General features: G+C 44.1%; 1 protein-coding gene across 2 annotated transcripts in view; it reads right to left on the bottom strand.

The window, feature by feature from the left end:
- ARL6 (ARF like GTPase 6) overlaps positions 1 to 16,494 on the bottom strand; it is a 49,887-nt gene extending 33,393 nt beyond the window's left edge. For both annotated transcript variants that reach the window (XM_075263565.1, XM_075263566.1), the window contains exons 1-5: positions 16,389 to 16,494; positions 15,087 to 15,225; positions 9,099 to 9,160; positions 5,225 to 5,293; positions 2,519 to 2,613 (exon numbers count right to left, since the gene is read on the bottom strand). In XM_075263565.1, coding sequence (XP_075119666.1) covers positions 2,519 to 2,613; positions 5,225 to 5,293; positions 9,099 to 9,160; positions 15,087 to 15,209 — 349 coding nt within the window. In that variant the 5' untranslated portion in view covers positions 15,210 to 15,225; positions 16,389 to 16,494. The remainder of the gene's footprint in view (positions 1 to 2,518; positions 2,614 to 5,224; positions 5,294 to 9,098; positions 9,161 to 15,086; positions 15,226 to 16,388) is intronic.
- Positions 16,495 to 16,762: the final 268 nt, after the last annotated feature.

Genomic DNA, 16,762 nt, shown 5'->3' with positions numbered 1-16,762 from the left:
CGGCGATACCTCATTTATAGTATTTTTTTATGCGATACTAATTCTGCAGAACAAAAACACATTTGGGGACATAAATCAGTGATTTTTGCATCGCCATCTTCTGAGAGGCGTAACATTTTTATTTTTCGGTTGACAGTGTTGGTTGAGGGCTTATTTTTTGTGGGACAACCTGCGCTTTTTATTGGTACTGTTGTGGGGTGCATATGATTTTTTGATCACTTTTTATAGCATATTTTGTAAGGTGATATGGTGAAAAATCATTACTTCCGGCGGGTTTTTTCCGTTTTTTTTTTTCAGATGTACACCGTATACATTAAATATTATTTCAGTTTTATTGTACAGGTTGTTACGGACGCGGCGATACCAAATATGCATTGTTTTTATTAATTTTTAGTACCTTTTTTTATATAATTCATTTTGTATAGAGAAAAAGGGATTTTTGGGCTTTATAACTTTATTACTTTTTTCATACACTTTATTTTTTTTTAACTTTTTTTTTTTTTTTTTTAACTTTTTCATGTGTCCATTTAGGACACTTGAATCAGTTGATGCTTTGATGAAAGCATCAACTGATTCTGTATAGTAGCTTGCAAGACACGAGCAGGACATGAGCCTGCTCGTGTCCTGCAAGCAGCAGAGGAAGTGAGACACATCGCTCACTTCCTCCATTGGTCGGCAGGATCAACCAGGTATGTGGGGGCTCCGGTAGTCTGGGGTCACTGGCCAGACCCCAGACTACCTTCTACTGACATCGGCACCCCCCGATCTCGCCGCGGGGGGTGCCGATCAGCTTCAATCTGCGGCGGATCCCTTTCGATCGCGCCGTGATGTTTCACGGCAGGATCGAAAGGGTTAAAGCGTTCAGTCGGAACTGAGTCCAACTGAACGTTGTTGAGGGGGTGGTTAGGTGTCAGTAACACCTAACCCCTGCCCTCCCCCCGCCCCACCCCCTGCCTAGTGAGTCTCTGAAGACCGGCCGTAAATTTACTATCGGCTGGTCTTAGAGACCAGGACTGCTGGCCGTAAATTTACGGCCAGCGGTCCTTAACCGGTTAAATGTGAAAGTTTGTGTGTTTGGATGTTTGTTCCTCAATCACGCAAAAACGGCTGAAGGGATTTTAATAAAATTTGGCACATAGATAGATTGTAACCTCGATTAACACATAGGCTACTGTTTATCCTAGTAAATGACATGGCTTCACGACTGTTATGAATTTATGTTCACATACTATATTATACTGCTCTTGCAGCAACTTATCTCAGTCAGGTCTGTTATCTCTCTGTGTAAACACACATCTAACCCTCAGTGGATTGTGTACAAACATTTGCATATTATCTGATCTGCTCTAGGCAGTGCTGACACACTGGATGGGAAAACACCTTTAATCCAAATTCGCAGTTTGCCAATTTTAAACATGCCGGGGAAAAAGAGAATCTAATTTGTCACAAATTTTAAAAACAGCAACAGCTATGAAGGAACAGGATGTCACAGGGTTCTCCTCAAGCAGAGCTGAGGGGGATCATCGGCGCCAACAACACACATTATATGGCTTCCCAGCGAGCTGCTGGAACAATCACACGCACGGTGCGAGGAACAAGTTCAGCGGCAGGCCAGCTTGAGAGGCGCCAAACCGTCGGCGCATGCGGATTATCAACGCCAACAACACGCTCATTATATGGCTTCCCAGCGAGCTGCTGAGATACCGGAACAATCACGGGCACAGCGCGAGGAACGAGCTCAAAGGCAGGCCAGCTTCACAGCTGTCGAAATGCCGGAGCAGGCGGATCATCAACACCAACAACACGCTCATTATATGGCATCTCAGCGAGCTGCTGGAACAATCACAGGCACAATGTGAGGAACAAGATCAGCAGCAGGACAGCTTGAGAGCTGCCGAAATGCCGGAGCAGGCAAACCATCGACGGCAGCAATTTGCTGAATATAGGCAGATCATCGACACGCAGACGAAGTCGTGGGCAGAGGCTAGTTGTATAATATAGGTAAGTATGTCACAATAGTTATATACTGTATAATGATATAGTATAATAAATAATAAGCTCATTTATATACTGACAAAGACAGCAACATCTTGACAATGGAGTCAGGGATTCACAAGGAGAAAATACCATTTGATACAGGTGATCCTAACCTTCCTATCTGCAGGCTGGTTGATATGCCGGGTTCTGCTGACAGACTCCCTTTAATCCTAGGATACAAGGCACCTATTTGTCACTATACAAAGTGTGACATACGGCTAGCCTGTGTACGTTCTGCCAGACGCTACAGATGCATCATGACTTCAGCTAGTCCGCTCTGAGCTGGAATGTATTGCAGTCACAGCCGAAGAGACGGAGATTAAAATCAGTCAAGAAAGACTTTAGGTATTTGAACCGCTGACATATATCATTTGCGCTGAGTGCTCTTCAGTAGCAGCCGTCAGCGGCGCTGACAAGACCAGTTTCTCTAAAGTGTCTGATGAGAATAAAGGTGGGGGAGGGGGGCGCACAGCAGCCTTACCTGCGTGATTTAAAAGGGTCTCCAGTTCTTCTTTAGCCACAACCATTCGGAGCTTGTCACTGCTGTCAATGACAAAAATAATAGCCTGGCCTTCTCTGCAACATGGAAAGACATGAAACAGATTTATTGTGGAGAAAATAATTCATGGCAAGAACAGGTAGAAAACAAGAAGCCTTACATGTATCACTCCCTGTAACCGGCCCACCATATAAATGCATCACGACTAAAATAAGGCCATTCCACCCGGACGATCAGCAAGTAGTGAACCCCCTACTGACCCAACCAAGGATTCATCTTTAAAGGGATCCTATCATTGGATACCCTTTTTTTTCTGACTAACACGTAGGAATAGCCTTAAGAAAGGCTATTCTTCTCCTATCTTTAGATGTCTTCTCCGCGCCGCAGTTCGGTAGAAATCCGGGTTTTCTTCGGTATGCAAATGAGTTCTCTCGCAGCACTGGGGGCGTCCCCAATGCGGCGAGAGAACTCTCCAGCGACGCCTCTTTGTTCTTCTGGAACGCCCTCTCCTTGTGTCTTCTTCCGTCCTGGGTTTCAATCTTCTAGGCCTCGGGCAGAGCTGACTGCGCATTCCCAGAACACAAAAAAATGGCCGCTTACACCAGCTTACTGTGTAAGCAACCACAAGAAAACGGCCACTTACACAGCTACCTGTGTAAGTGGCCATTTTCTTGTGGCCCAGGCAAGCGCAGCCGGCTCGGCCCGAGGCCTAGAAGATTGAAACCTAGGCTGTTTACACCAGGTTACTATGTAAGTGGCCACACGAAAACGGCCGCTTACACAACTTACTGAGTAAGCGGCCATTTTCTTGTGGCCACTGGCATGCGCAGTTGGCTCTCCACGAGGCCTAGAAGATTGAAATCCAGGATGGAAGAAGACATCAGGGAGAGGGAATACCAGAAGGAGATGGCGGCGTCGCTGGAGAGTTCTTTTGCAGCATTGAGGACACCCCCCGTGCTGTTTGAGTGCTGAGGACCGCCCCCAGTGCTGCGAGAGAACTCAGTTGCATACCAAAGAAAACCGGGCTTTCTACCCAACAGTGGTGCCGAGAGGACATCTAAAGGTAGGAGAAGAATAGTGTTTCTTAAAGCCATTCCTACATGTTAGTCAGAAAAAAATGGTATCCAATGATATTGAACGCAACCTTGTGGTCAGTGAAACTGAGCTGCAACAACAGACTCCACCTGAAGACAGATGTGGTGCTGTTTCTGAAAAAAATATTAGCAACGTGTTCTTTAATTCTGGATAATCCCTTTAAAAAGGAAGCTTAGCCTTAAATGGGTTATATGGACAGGGAGGGGAAAACTTCATGATCAACTGCTGTGACCCCCATACAGTATGACGGATCCAGTTGGATCCACTGGGTTTCCATCACTGTGTCAATACTCCGCTCTATTTTACCCGCTTTTTTTTTTTTTTTTTATGGCATCTGTGATAAAGGATCCAATACAAATGTGAACAGAGCCTTAGAACATGGGGCTTGCTATATCAGGAAAGGCAGCCATGGTCTATACATGGCATGGCATCACTGAGCCATCATATTCCTGCGACTACGCTGCTAAATGGCGACACAAGACAAATCCTTCATAGGGAAATCACAATGAGTGTATATCCTCCGAAAATCTGCCCCCATTGTTTCTTCTGGTGACATTTATGATAACAGTAAACAAGCGCAAATATTTAACCTTCAGGAGCGCGAGCTCCGTCAGACATTTTTATGATTCAGGAGACACTCGCTGTCACAGAAATACAGCCGGGGAGAAGCTCGGCCTTTTCAGGCGCTTGCAGATGGATGTGATAGCTGTAAATCACATTCATACGCTGGGATGTGTCTGGTTTTGACACTTATGGAGATGGTGATGTGAGAGGTTGGAGCGTCATCTGGGCATCACGGAAAGGGTGGAAGGCTAGGAAGGCAAGATGTGAGCGAGATAGGGCTTGTAATGAAAGATAATAAAGGTGTAACATAAGTCTCGCACAAAGTCACACTTATTTCCCATGCCTTCCATAGTGGAATTGAATTTTGTCACATGCATTGCTCAGGTAGGTGAATGGGATGCTCATACTACCCTGCAGTTTTTGGGCTGTGATGTATTTTTAACCCCCTAGTGCCCTATGTTTTGTGGTTATTCATTTACTTATGAAAATGCACAATGGTCTTGCAAAATACATCAATTTACAAATGATGGAGTGCAGCGGGTCATGGCAGAGTGTGGCGTGCGGTGGGGCTGGACGGGACACTTCGGCCCGACACATTTATTATAGCTCACATCAGTTTTCTGGTGCAAAATATACAGGAATTCTATAGCAGTTCCTGCCTGGTGTAGGTTTCCATTCTGGCTCACCACCATACACGTCTTCTATTAAGAGCCCGGAGCCTCTTGATAAATCAGGCGCACTTTGTACCTGTTGGGCCCTTTATTAAGACTGGTGTATGACACATCAGTTTTAATAAATCCACTCCTTTGTGTCTATGGCTCTACCTTGTGGGCCAGAGGACATGCACACTAATATTCGTGATTGTTATCGGTCCCCTTTATATAGGGGACCATTAACTCACGTGAATAAAACTATTCCACAAGAACAACACAGGAATGTCCATCTTTGCTGGGGAAGGGGGATAAATTAGTGTTTTATTCAATATCGAAATTTGTTTTCAGATTCTACGGGATTCTCGCAATGACTTACTTGTAATAGTGTTCCCACAGATTCCTATACCTCCCTTGTCCGGACATGTCGAAAACTGTGAACGACAAACTAGAAAAAAAATATATAACAGAGTGTTAGTATAACATATATCATCTGTAGTCACCGCACTGCACGGTCTGGTCACCTATACAACACAACAAACATACAAAACATTATAGCAGCCATAACATGTGTTTCCACAGCTTTTCCAGATTCCAGGACAAAAATTTATATTTATGTTGTCAGTTGCGGCCAGGGTCACAGCGACCATAAGCGAGGCTGTGGATGGATGGAAAGAGGGGCTGACACCTGCATCTGAATTCATTCCCCGCAGTGACATGTATATGGCTCCATAGGAGGTTGTAAATACTTGTATGTGTTAATCCTATACAAACTGTACAACCAATTGCTGTATATCACGAACTTGCTGCAGGGGAACATCTGCAACCCATCAATTTACAGGGCTGGTAAGGGTCTCCTATGTGTGTAGTTTGCTTTGTATATATGAGCGTAGTGTGTGTTATGCAGCATACAACCTGCATGATATAAATCTTTAATCTGAATAGTAAAAAAATAAAAAATTATATATATATATATATATATATATATATACTGAAAAAAAAATTGCCTACATAAATTGACATAGTAAAAGACACAAGTCCAATCTATAATCCTAACATGTTCATTCAGAAAAAGGCAAGACTACTGTGGATATGTTGTAGGTTATATCCGTACCAAAAGTCAGTTTCCACCTGGATTGCATGTAGATTTTGTATGTGGTGCATGAATTTCTGGCAAACTCTCATCTACTTCGCTGCTACTGTACAAATTGCAAATTTCTCACCCACCCTGGAAAATCGTAGCGTATCAGTCCCCAAACAGGGAACACAATGTAATTTTTTTTCCCCATCTGTATGTCTTTGTAGAATGGGAGGAAATCCACGCAAACACGGGGAGAACATACAAACTCCTTGCAGATGTTGTTCCTGGTAGGATTCAAGCCCAGGACTCCAGCTCTGCAAGTCTACAGTGCTAACCACTGAGCCACCGTGTTGCCCCTGGTCCTATCTTCTTTGGGCCGCTGGCAAAGAGTCAGGAAACCCGTATACACATTAGATAGTTGTCCAAAAATGATGGACTCGGCCACTGATATGTATGTAGGTAAGAGACACTTAGACTTAGGTTTATATATAAAACGTGGTGACTTGCTACATACGTGTACCCTATACGATTAACAATCACATAACTCCACATTTTATTAATTTCCTCCCTTCCCCTCCCCCAGGCTATTTGTCTCTGCATTAATAAATGTACGAGGTGCCATATTAAACCACGAGCATAAAATGAGACGTGTAATTATCACTTGCGGCTTCACAGCGGAGCGTTGCAGAATTGCTTCCTTAGACAATTCCCCTCGGAGCTGATTATTTGGTGCCTGAACGTGAAGATAAATGGTCACATGAACGGTATTCGTGTATAATAGGAGCTTGTCACAGGCAGACGCCACAAGTGATGGCGGCATTACAGGATCCTCTCCAGGTAGTATGTCAGAGGCCTCATTCATTTTTATCCCTTCATCCCTATTTTTTTTGACGCGATGACTTCTAATAAATGATACGTCGGTGACATCCCACATTTTTTGTAGTTTTTCTACGATATTTTTTATTTTGCTGGTTTACACGTTATATATTAACACTTCGGTGAAGCAGCTGTGTTCCCGGCCTTGTGTTTATTACTAAAATACTTAACAAGCCTTTTTAGTGCCAGTGCGGTCCCTCGGAGGGCGAGCATTCATGTATATGTGTAGCTGTAAATTAATATTTAACAACACATGAATTATCAGTGTACCACCTGGGAGGCTATTCATTCTGCTGGCACCATTCGAGGATGTTGTTACTTAATGGATCCGTATAGCATTGCAAACAAAAAAGGAGGCACTAAACATCTGGAGGAAGTAAAGTATGCTTAAAGGAGAACTTTGCTTGTATCTTGGGCATGTGCTTACCATTAACAGCGAGGAAAGCTTGGACTTATACCTTACAACTTAGTTAAATGGACACTAACTTTTCAGACAACTTAGCCTCATAGATTTCATAGATTCTGGACCAAAATGTAATTAAAAATATGGCTGTTTTCTGCCTGAAAAACCTCTCTAAACTTCCTGCCACTAGGTGTCTCCCTTCTAGCTATTTTGATATTCACTCTTTTGTTACTAAGGAAGTCCGTCTCTAGATACATTCCAATCAGTCTTGCTTATTTCAGTGAGTGTAGAGGGCTTGTCTCTCTTCACGCAGTGAATGGAGGGGGGAGGAGGTGTTGCTGGTCACAGGCTGCACAGATATGTCTGTAAACTGTTGCTGTGTGCAAAAGACTGAGGATTCTGCAAATCTTACAGCTTACGTTGGGTTCACACCAGCGTCTGGTCTCCGTTATCAGGTTTCCATCTTCTGCAGACAGAAGACGGAAACCTGTCAGACCATGACTGGCAGTGAGCGTTATATGCTCTCCGCGGCGAAACCGTTTTTTTTTAAGCCGGACACAAAGTCCTGCATGTCCGACTTTGTGTCCGGTTTAAAAAAAAAAACAAAAAAACAAAACGTTTCGCCAGAGAGCATAAAACGCTCACCGCCGGACAGTTTTCAAACCCATTCAAATGAATGGGTTTGGAAAGATGCCTGCAGGTTTCCGTCTCCTGCCCAGTTTCGTGCAGAAAATGGAAACCTGCAAAACAAAGACTGGGCGCAGATGTGAACGAGTCCTTACTATGTTAGAAGTCTTCTATGTATTATCTACTTCTGGCTGCTTGTGTGAATAAAGATGAGATATTATTCAGAGGCAGCAAGCAGCTCTATGGACTGTGTTCATAGGTTTTTTTTCTTGTATGTTATCTGCTTGATTGCATATATTTGCCCTGCATACACAGTCCACTATTCCTGTATCTCGTGTATTATGGTTACTCGGCTTTTCTTAGGTATTTGTTTGCAATTTTATAGTTATCCCTGGCAGAACATTATCAGCAAAGGATAGGGTAGAAGGGCTGCTTGCTCCATATCGTACATGCCTACACGCTCTGCAGATAGTTCGGCTTTTCATGAAACTTTAGGTACCCTTTAAAAGGGTTTGTCCGGCTCCAAATTAATTTTTTAATACTGATGGCCTATCAACAGGGTAGTCGCTGCATAAAGTGATGGACTTTTTTAGCGGCAATCACATGCCTGCACTAAAACCAATGCAACCCTATGGACCTATTAACAATCTTTTATCTTAACATATCGTGTGACCGGTCCGTCAACAAACAGAACAGGATTTCATGAGTCAGTCACGTTTTTGAGGGTCCATGAAAACACACGCAAATGAATCTCTAATGTGACTACCACTTTACAGTTGAGGTTGCACGTTGAGGAAAAGCTGTGTTTTTTTTGTTGCAGCGACCCCATGGGTGTAGTGCGTATTCACATGGAAGTAAATAAACTGTTCAAGAGGACCTGATGCCTGTCTTTCAGTAAATGGTATTACTAATAAGATAACAATTCTGGAACATCTTTTCTCATAATGCCATTCAGTACTGTCCTTCTGTTGTTCCTCCTACAAATTAATGAACAAATTGGGAATTCAGTGTGACAATTCTCTTTATCTAAAGGATGTGTCCCTACACAATCTGGCTCTGATATCAATGGCTTGACAATATCAGATTGTGTAGGGACACGGTCCTTTAAGCAAAGGGAATGGTAACACCCAGTTGTCAACTTCTTCCTCAATTTCTAGAAGGAATAACTGAGGAATGGCACAATGCAGAGCTTTATATGTCAGGAGTGGTGGCAGGTCTTCTTCAAGCAGGTGACAATAAAAGAAAACCATATTTTTGGAACAGTACCTGGACGTCTTGAACTTTTCTATGCTGAATCCAATAGTTGGGACAATATCTTGGGTCTGAGCCTTGAAAACAAAGAAAGGTTGAAAAAAAAAAAATTAAATTAAAGGTAAATGTTGAAGAATATGTCTCTGCTTACATCAGATTTATACGTATAAGAGTTTTAGGCTATTGTGAGACAATATGTTCTGGATACATGTACCTCACGTCATACAAATGCTGAACATATCACCGTCTGTCCATTCAACAAACACCAAAAAGAGTGTCCAATAGGGAGAATTTATTAAGATTGGCATATGACGCACCAGTCTTATTAAAAGGCCTGACTGGCTCTGGGACACAGAGATTTATCAAGAAGCTGCGGTCTCTTCATAAATCTATCGGAAGTCCCGGCGTCAGAATGGAAATCTACGGTAGTTAGGAACTGGCATAAATTTTCATTCTAACCCACGAGTTGATAAATCAGTTGCCGAATGTGGCGAGCGAGGCGAGGATCCCCAATTACCTTTGCCACATACCTTCAATCCTTTTATACTTATAGTATTAAGAGGCGATTTGATGTTCATTCACTTGAATGGGTTTGCAAAGTGACCGCCCGTGAGCATATTCTGCCTGTCCGCAGCGAAACAGTTTTTTTTCTCAACCGGACACAAAGTCCTGCATGTGTTCGGTTTAAAAAAAAAAAAAAAAAAAAAAAAAAAAAAAAAACGGTTTCGTCGCAGACAGGCAGAAGACGCTCACGGGCGGTCACTTTGCAAACCCAGTCAAGTGAATGGGTTTGAAAACCGACCGCCGGGTTTCCGTCTCCTGTCCAGTTTCTCTCGGCAAAAGACGGAAACCCGAAAGCAGAGACCGGGCACAGGTGTGAACCCGCCCTTACACTCCTCTTAGTCTACCTCTTTTCCTTCTCATTCCCTTACCCTTGGCTTATTTCCGATGTCAGGGAGCAGAACAGGACCTGCTCTGGATTCATTGGAACAGATCGGAGCATCGGATGCCCCCCTCAGGATAGCCTTTGCCTGCAGACTTACGCTGGGTTGACACTAGCACCCAGAGTCCATTCTGAGCTTTCCATCTTCTGCATGCAGAAGATGGAAAGCTGTCAGACCGGGTCCGGCCGTGTGCGCCGGTGAGCGTTTTATGCTCTCTGCCGCAAAACCGTTTTTTTTAAACCGGACACAGAGTACTGCATGTCCGACTCTGTGTCCGATTTTAAAAAAACGGCTTTGCGGCGGAGAGCATAAAACGCTCACCGGCGCTCACGGCTGGACATCTTTCAAACCCATTCAAATGAATGAGTATAAAAGAGTCCTGCAGGTTTCAGTCTCCTGCTCAGTTTTGTGCAGGAAACAGAAATCTGCATGAATGGAGACCGGGCGCAGATGTGAATGAGCCCTGAGTCGTATGAATTAGGCCGAAGGCTTCTTTCTTTACCACTACCAAGAACAGTCTACCATTTCGGAGTTGGAGCCATAGCTGTAATATGTAAGTAACGGAGGTGTCAGAGTTGCAGTCATTGGTTTGGCATACTGTACCAATTATTTTGTTAGTTGGGGGTACGGTTGTGATAGAAAGCTTCTATTCAGCTTCTGTTATCTCCTATACTCCTGTGTTCACTCTTCCTCCAGCCTCTCTATAGACTTCTATACATATGTGTAAATCTGAGTGATGTGTCCTGCAGTATGTCTTGAGACGGAGTTAGCAGAGATTTTTCAGAGTAAAAGTCAGGGAAACTGCCTGATAAAAGCAGAAAGAAGACTTTCTCTTTGATAAGATACATTACAAACTTTCTTACTATGTACTATTCCATCTATGCAAAGTTTGTAGACAAGACAGCGTCTATTTAACTCTACAAAGTCTTTTTTTTTTTTTTTGCAAGGTCGAAAGTCTCATAAATCTTAAGTGAATGTACATGAGGCACCTTCTTCAGTTTACTGCACCAAATTACCACAACTTTGTTTTTCCTTTGTTCGCTGTTATTAGCGTTTGCTTACAGAGTAATTAGAGACACTGCTGGGAAATTAGGGCATTAAAATGGGAAAACGGGAAACTCGGATTTTACTGTCTGCGTCCCACGGGAGGACACAATCATGAAATGTCTTCATCTCGTCACAGGCAGTGGGCAGAGGTTACTTGTACAGAGAAGCCAGAAAACAGTTTCTATCATGTCACGGGTCTCCGGAGGATTCATCATCAGCAGCCGCACCGCCATGCCAGCACCGTAAACAAGGTACCAAGATGCCAGGGATGACATTAGCACAGCGCACTCCTCTTTACTTTTATGCCCTGATAACTTCTAGTGGATTTCATTACTTTGTTCGCCGACATTTCTGCTATTGAATTGCTTTAACGTATTAAGGCAAGTCTGGAAACTTCCGCAGCGCCCCATGTTATCTTTCTTTAAGGTGAAACTCCGGGCAAATTTTCATAATTGGTAAAACGGACCTACTAAAGCAATTTAATACACCAGGGTCGTTAATTCTCTCTGTATGGTCCCCAAATGCAAGTTTCCAAGGTGCTACGTACACTATAGACCCTTAACACCCCAGGAAATAACTCCACTGGGCACGTAATACCTTCCGATAACTGCCTCTATCTGCATTGGACCAAAAAGCAAAGGAACGTAGCACATTGGAACAGAGTCCTCAGCTTTCACAGTATTATCAGTAGTGTTACAGGTATTATGTGGAGATGGCGTTCCAAGAGCAACCTCTGCTATCCAACCCTATAATACGCAGCAGTAGTTGTCACTTACCAGAGTGTCAGGTACCTATAGTGTACAAAGCACATGGGAAACTTGCATTTGGTGGACCAAAGAGAATGAAGTCAAGAGGTTCTATAAAGTGTAGTACTTGTCACTAATCCCCGGTATTGGTTATTCGGTTAATATAGTGGCTGCCATTGCTGTGGTGCTGTGCAGCAGGGGTGATGTTGGGCGGCTGGTTCGCTCCCACTGTGGGCGCGGTTCTGTAGTGGTGGTGGTTGATAGTGCAAGGACCCACTATACAGAGCTCGGTAGGGGTGTCAGCTGTCAATCCGTCACCAATCTAATATTGATCTATCCCAAGTATACGTCATCATCAATCATTTTCAGCCTGAAAAAAACCCTATGTAAAGACTATGAAAGGGCAGATCCAATGACTCTTGAAAACACCTGTCTAGTCTTAACACCTTGTTTGGTAAACTTAGGGCTCGTTCACACGGTGTAACGTGCCGCGAGATTTGGCACGTGTACGCCGCGTGACCCTTTGTGTGCCGTACACGCTCCCATTCATTTCAATGGGAGCGGGGATCGTATGCGCCGCGCTAGTTTGCGGCCGTGCATTTATTCACCTAATATTTATTAGACCTAATATTGATGGCCTATTCTAAAGATAGGCCATCGATATTAGAAAGTGGGTAACCACTTTAACATAACCCTGTAACAGGAATTGCTTCTAGAATCGCCTGAAGTGCTGCTTTAACTTTATTTTATATCCAATTCCTTCATAATATTGCTGCCCCCATCACATAGCCAGTTTACTGTGTCTAAAATTTCTGATCCAGTTTACAGCTAGCATATTGGCTGTATAAGCCATACTGGCCCCCAAGGCAGGAAGCAGCATCATTAGTTAGTGCCTAGCAGCGGCTCTAGGGTAAAGATGGCAGTACATGGGCGAGGAATCCATGGCAATAACCATGCAATATGTATAAAGGACTGGAATAAGCCTCAGATACAGTAGCAGATCCCACAGGATATTCAAGATCTCAACAAAACCAGCTCTGGGTTCAGACATCTTGGGAATAATATACAAGAGAAATTGGGGGAATTTATTAAGCCTAGTATTCATTCCCGGCCGGCGCTAACTGCACCTGAATTATTAAGAGGCTCCAAGGCACCAGAAAGGAAGTCTAAGCCAGTCAGTAAATTTCAACCACTCAAAGGGTTTGTAAAGACATGATATCATTAGAATAGGTCATCAATATTAGGTAAGTAGGTGCCCAATAACAAGCACCCACTCAGCTGCCACATCTAGAGAGTTACGGTGCTAGAAGCAAACAAAATCTGACTAGGAGCTGAGCAGCTGTACCCCTGTTCTGAACACTGTCTAGATCTGGTGGCTGCAGCAGATGATCAAGGGAAGGTCAGGTATCGGACCCCCCCACTGATCTGATATTAAAGACCTAGCCTAACATGAGCCATCAGTAACCCCTTTAACTGTGAGGGTCCCAGAAGAGAGACACTTTTTTATCATCTTATTATAAAGCTGGGGTAGGGAACCTTCGGCTCTCCAGCTGCTGTGAAACTACAACTCCCAGCATGCTCCATTCACTTCCATGGGAGTTCCAAGAACAGGAGAGAAGTATGCATGCTGGGAGTTGTAGTTTTGCAACAGCTGGAGCGCCGTACGTTCCCTACCCCTGTTCTAAAAAGTAGGGATTATCCAAAGCAAAGAACCTCTTTAAAGTGGCTCTGTCATAAATGGTGTGCCCCCAACCCCCCCCATGTGATGCGCTACTTCATAAACACACCAGGCTCAAACTATGAATCCTGTGAATTTGCTGATTATTTTTATTAGCCAAGTGGCACAATATTTTTTTTAGTGGCGTTTTAGCTAATAGGAACTCTGTCACCTCACGGCAGCCTAATCTGATGGCAGATATGCTTTAAAGGGGTCTTCCTATTAATTACATTTTTACCCTAACCACAGTATTGGGGATAAGTGTCTGATCACCGGCAGTCTCACCACGTGGCCCTCCAGAGACCAAAAGAACCACCTCTTCATTCATTCCTAAGGTACTGTCACCACTACACATAGCAGAGCACTTGCAAGCCGCCTGTTCTCATGATGACTGGGGGTCCTCGCAGTTGGATCCCCTGCAATCAGATACTTTACTTACAGTTAATTTACAATAATTAAAGGGATTTTCCAAGATCCTCCCCCCAAAAAATGGAATGTTAAAAGGAATTTGTCACTAGGGAGAAGTAATATAAAGCCAGAAACCCAGTTAGATGGATCAGGCTTACCTGAATATAACTCCCGTTTCCCTGAAAATATTTGTGTCTCTGTTGCAGAAATATTTACTCATTTGATAAAATATGTAAATAAGCAGTCAGGAGCACTGAGGGCGGCTCTGGTGCTCCAGGCTGCTACACCCCACACTGCTCTAATATGTCCTCCTTCCTATCCCACTTCTTTGAGTGACAGGGCCAGAGAACTATGCTGAAATCTCCCCTGGCTCGGTGTTTTCATGTTCTTGTCGGCATATTAGAGCAGCATGGGGCATGGCAGTTTGGCCTTGACGCTTCAGACTGCTCATATGCACATTGTGCAATAAATAAATATCTCAGCAATGAAGGTACACATTTTCATGGGAAATAAGGGGTTACATTCAGGTGAACCTGACCTATCTTACACTAGGTGCACAGTAGCATTCGGGTACTCTGCCCCAGATTCCGTTTAAAATCGTCAGAGTGAAAAATCTTGCAAAGCGGGCGATCTTATACTGAAATCTGTGTAAACCGGGCAGACTCCATTATTGTCTACGGGTTTCCACGTGTAACTGCTTTTTAAACAGATGGGGTTTCTGTCTTTTGGGTCCCCAAGTGGACGCGAAGGATAGAAACCCGAACATTAGTGTGAACCTAGTGTAACTATATTGATTGCTGGTTTAATATGCTTCACCCGGGAGACAGACTCCCTTTAAGAAAGGACATCCGTTTTAATCTCTTACCCTTTGCCCACTGTTCCTTCTGCTTCTGTGCCTCCTGCTGGTCTCTGGTTCTGGTACTGCAGCGATGATGTCACCAACCAGTCCTGTAATACATTTCTGGAGGTCGTGATAGCTGGTGATGTCATCGCTGCAGCTATCAGAAAAAATCCATATCATGTTGTTTCCTAATATAATAGGCAGTGACCATTGAAACCAGAGCTACAGTGTAATACAGACGATTCAAAGGCAGTGCCACATTGTAAGTGAACGCATTGGACTGACCAGTATGGGACTCACATTGGCAGGTTTCAGCTTGTTGATGATGGTGGTCTTTCCGCTGTTATCCAATCCCAGACACAAGACGTGAACGTCTTTCTTCTTCAGGCCCAGCCAGCCTGCCAGGCGGTCAAACAAACCCATGCTCCTCACGATGACCCTGGCATGGAAAATGTACACAATAATGACCAATGCGCTAGAACCTCAGACTGTGAGCATAAAGCAAGAAAATCAGCCATGACAGCTGCAGACGGTGTAAGCCTCTTATAATAAAGACCCAGAGCTTCTAATGAGGACTGACAGGACTACAGCAGCAGAGAATGCATCACATATACTTCATAGTCTTCCCTCCTTATATATCGAACTGTCCCCGTCTGTCAAGTGGTTAAAAATAGCCTTGCAGTTTCCTGGAAAGCTGGATGCACGCTAACAATGTTATTACAGTTTCCAGGGAGCAGGGGACATCTCTCTTTCCCAGATTCCTGAATGACAATGTAGCAATACAGGAACGTGGAATGCAAGTTTGGATGTCTGAGCGGATTTGTATGATGTTTATATGGCTGTGCCGTGGATTTCCAGGTTGCATTGTGGTATATGTAGTCACTGCAACCTGGACCAGCACTATAGAGCGCCCTGAATCAGGGGTAACCTCCTGGACCTCCAAAAGAGGAGACGTCCCATGTCACATGCTCCTGCCTAGGGGCCATTTAGTACATAGTAGGGGTACTTCATGTGCCAGCCATGTCCAAAACAAAAAGCGTGACAAACCACAAAAGGGGCACGGATTCACCTGTAGGGGTGTGACCTCTCCCAAATATTTCCCAGCACCAGTGTTGCTGCAAAAGTTGGCAAGTATTTTTATACCACATGATGAACGCCTTTATTCCCTTCCCCCAAAAAATTTAGGAAACTTTTCCAGTACATTACACATGCACAATAATAGTGTTGTCAAAAAAAAAAACACCACAGCACACCCCATAAAAAAAAAACAAACGCCATACAGCAACATTGACGGAAACAAAATGGTAAGGAAAAAAAAAAACATTACTGCATCCTCAAGGCCCAAAGCAGCTGCAGGCATCAAAGGGTTAAGGATAAACACTGATGTCTGATTGTTGTCACAGCAATGGTTTATGGGAATGTTCCATTTCTGACTATATCTGGGGGGGATCGATGTTACACACAGCTCTGAGGCTGCTCTCACATAAGGACACAGGCTGTCAGTGAGGGCTGTGTATTGGCAGTAATTGGCGCAGGAGCTGCAGAGGAGGCTCCACGGCGCCGCGGTGTCTCGTGTGTTTTCTGCTGCCCCCTATCACATACCTTACAGTGATCCAGGTGTATATCCCGCACCTGAGCAACACACTGACCCCGCAGTGTACACCGGAAGCGGCGGACTCTATGGTAACCCGGCAAACACTTTCCTGCGCTTCCAAGCCACGCCCTCCCCGATGGCAGCCAATCGCTGGGCTTATGAGAATCCTCCAATGGTAGCGCCGCTCTTATTTAGACGCCCGCAGTTCTGTGTTGTCCGTATTTGCTATGTTCACACAGGACGCGGTATTTTAGCGGCTCTAATGTCTGATACGTTTGGACTTGATTTGTAATAGTTTTTATTGCAAGTGGTGAAAGTTTCTGAATAAACCGTACAGAAAGAGCTGCTAATCTCACTGGTACACGGTGGGCCCAGACCCTCC

Source organism: Leptodactylus fuscus, chromosome 2, assembly GCF_031893055.1.
Source record: "Leptodactylus fuscus isolate aLepFus1 chromosome 2, aLepFus1.hap2, whole genome shotgun sequence".
NCBI lineage: Eukaryota > Metazoa > Chordata > Amphibia > Anura > Leptodactylidae > Leptodactylus > Leptodactylus fuscus.
Note: the sequence above shows the minus strand (reverse complement) of the source record. Positions and strands in the feature narration are given on the sequence as shown.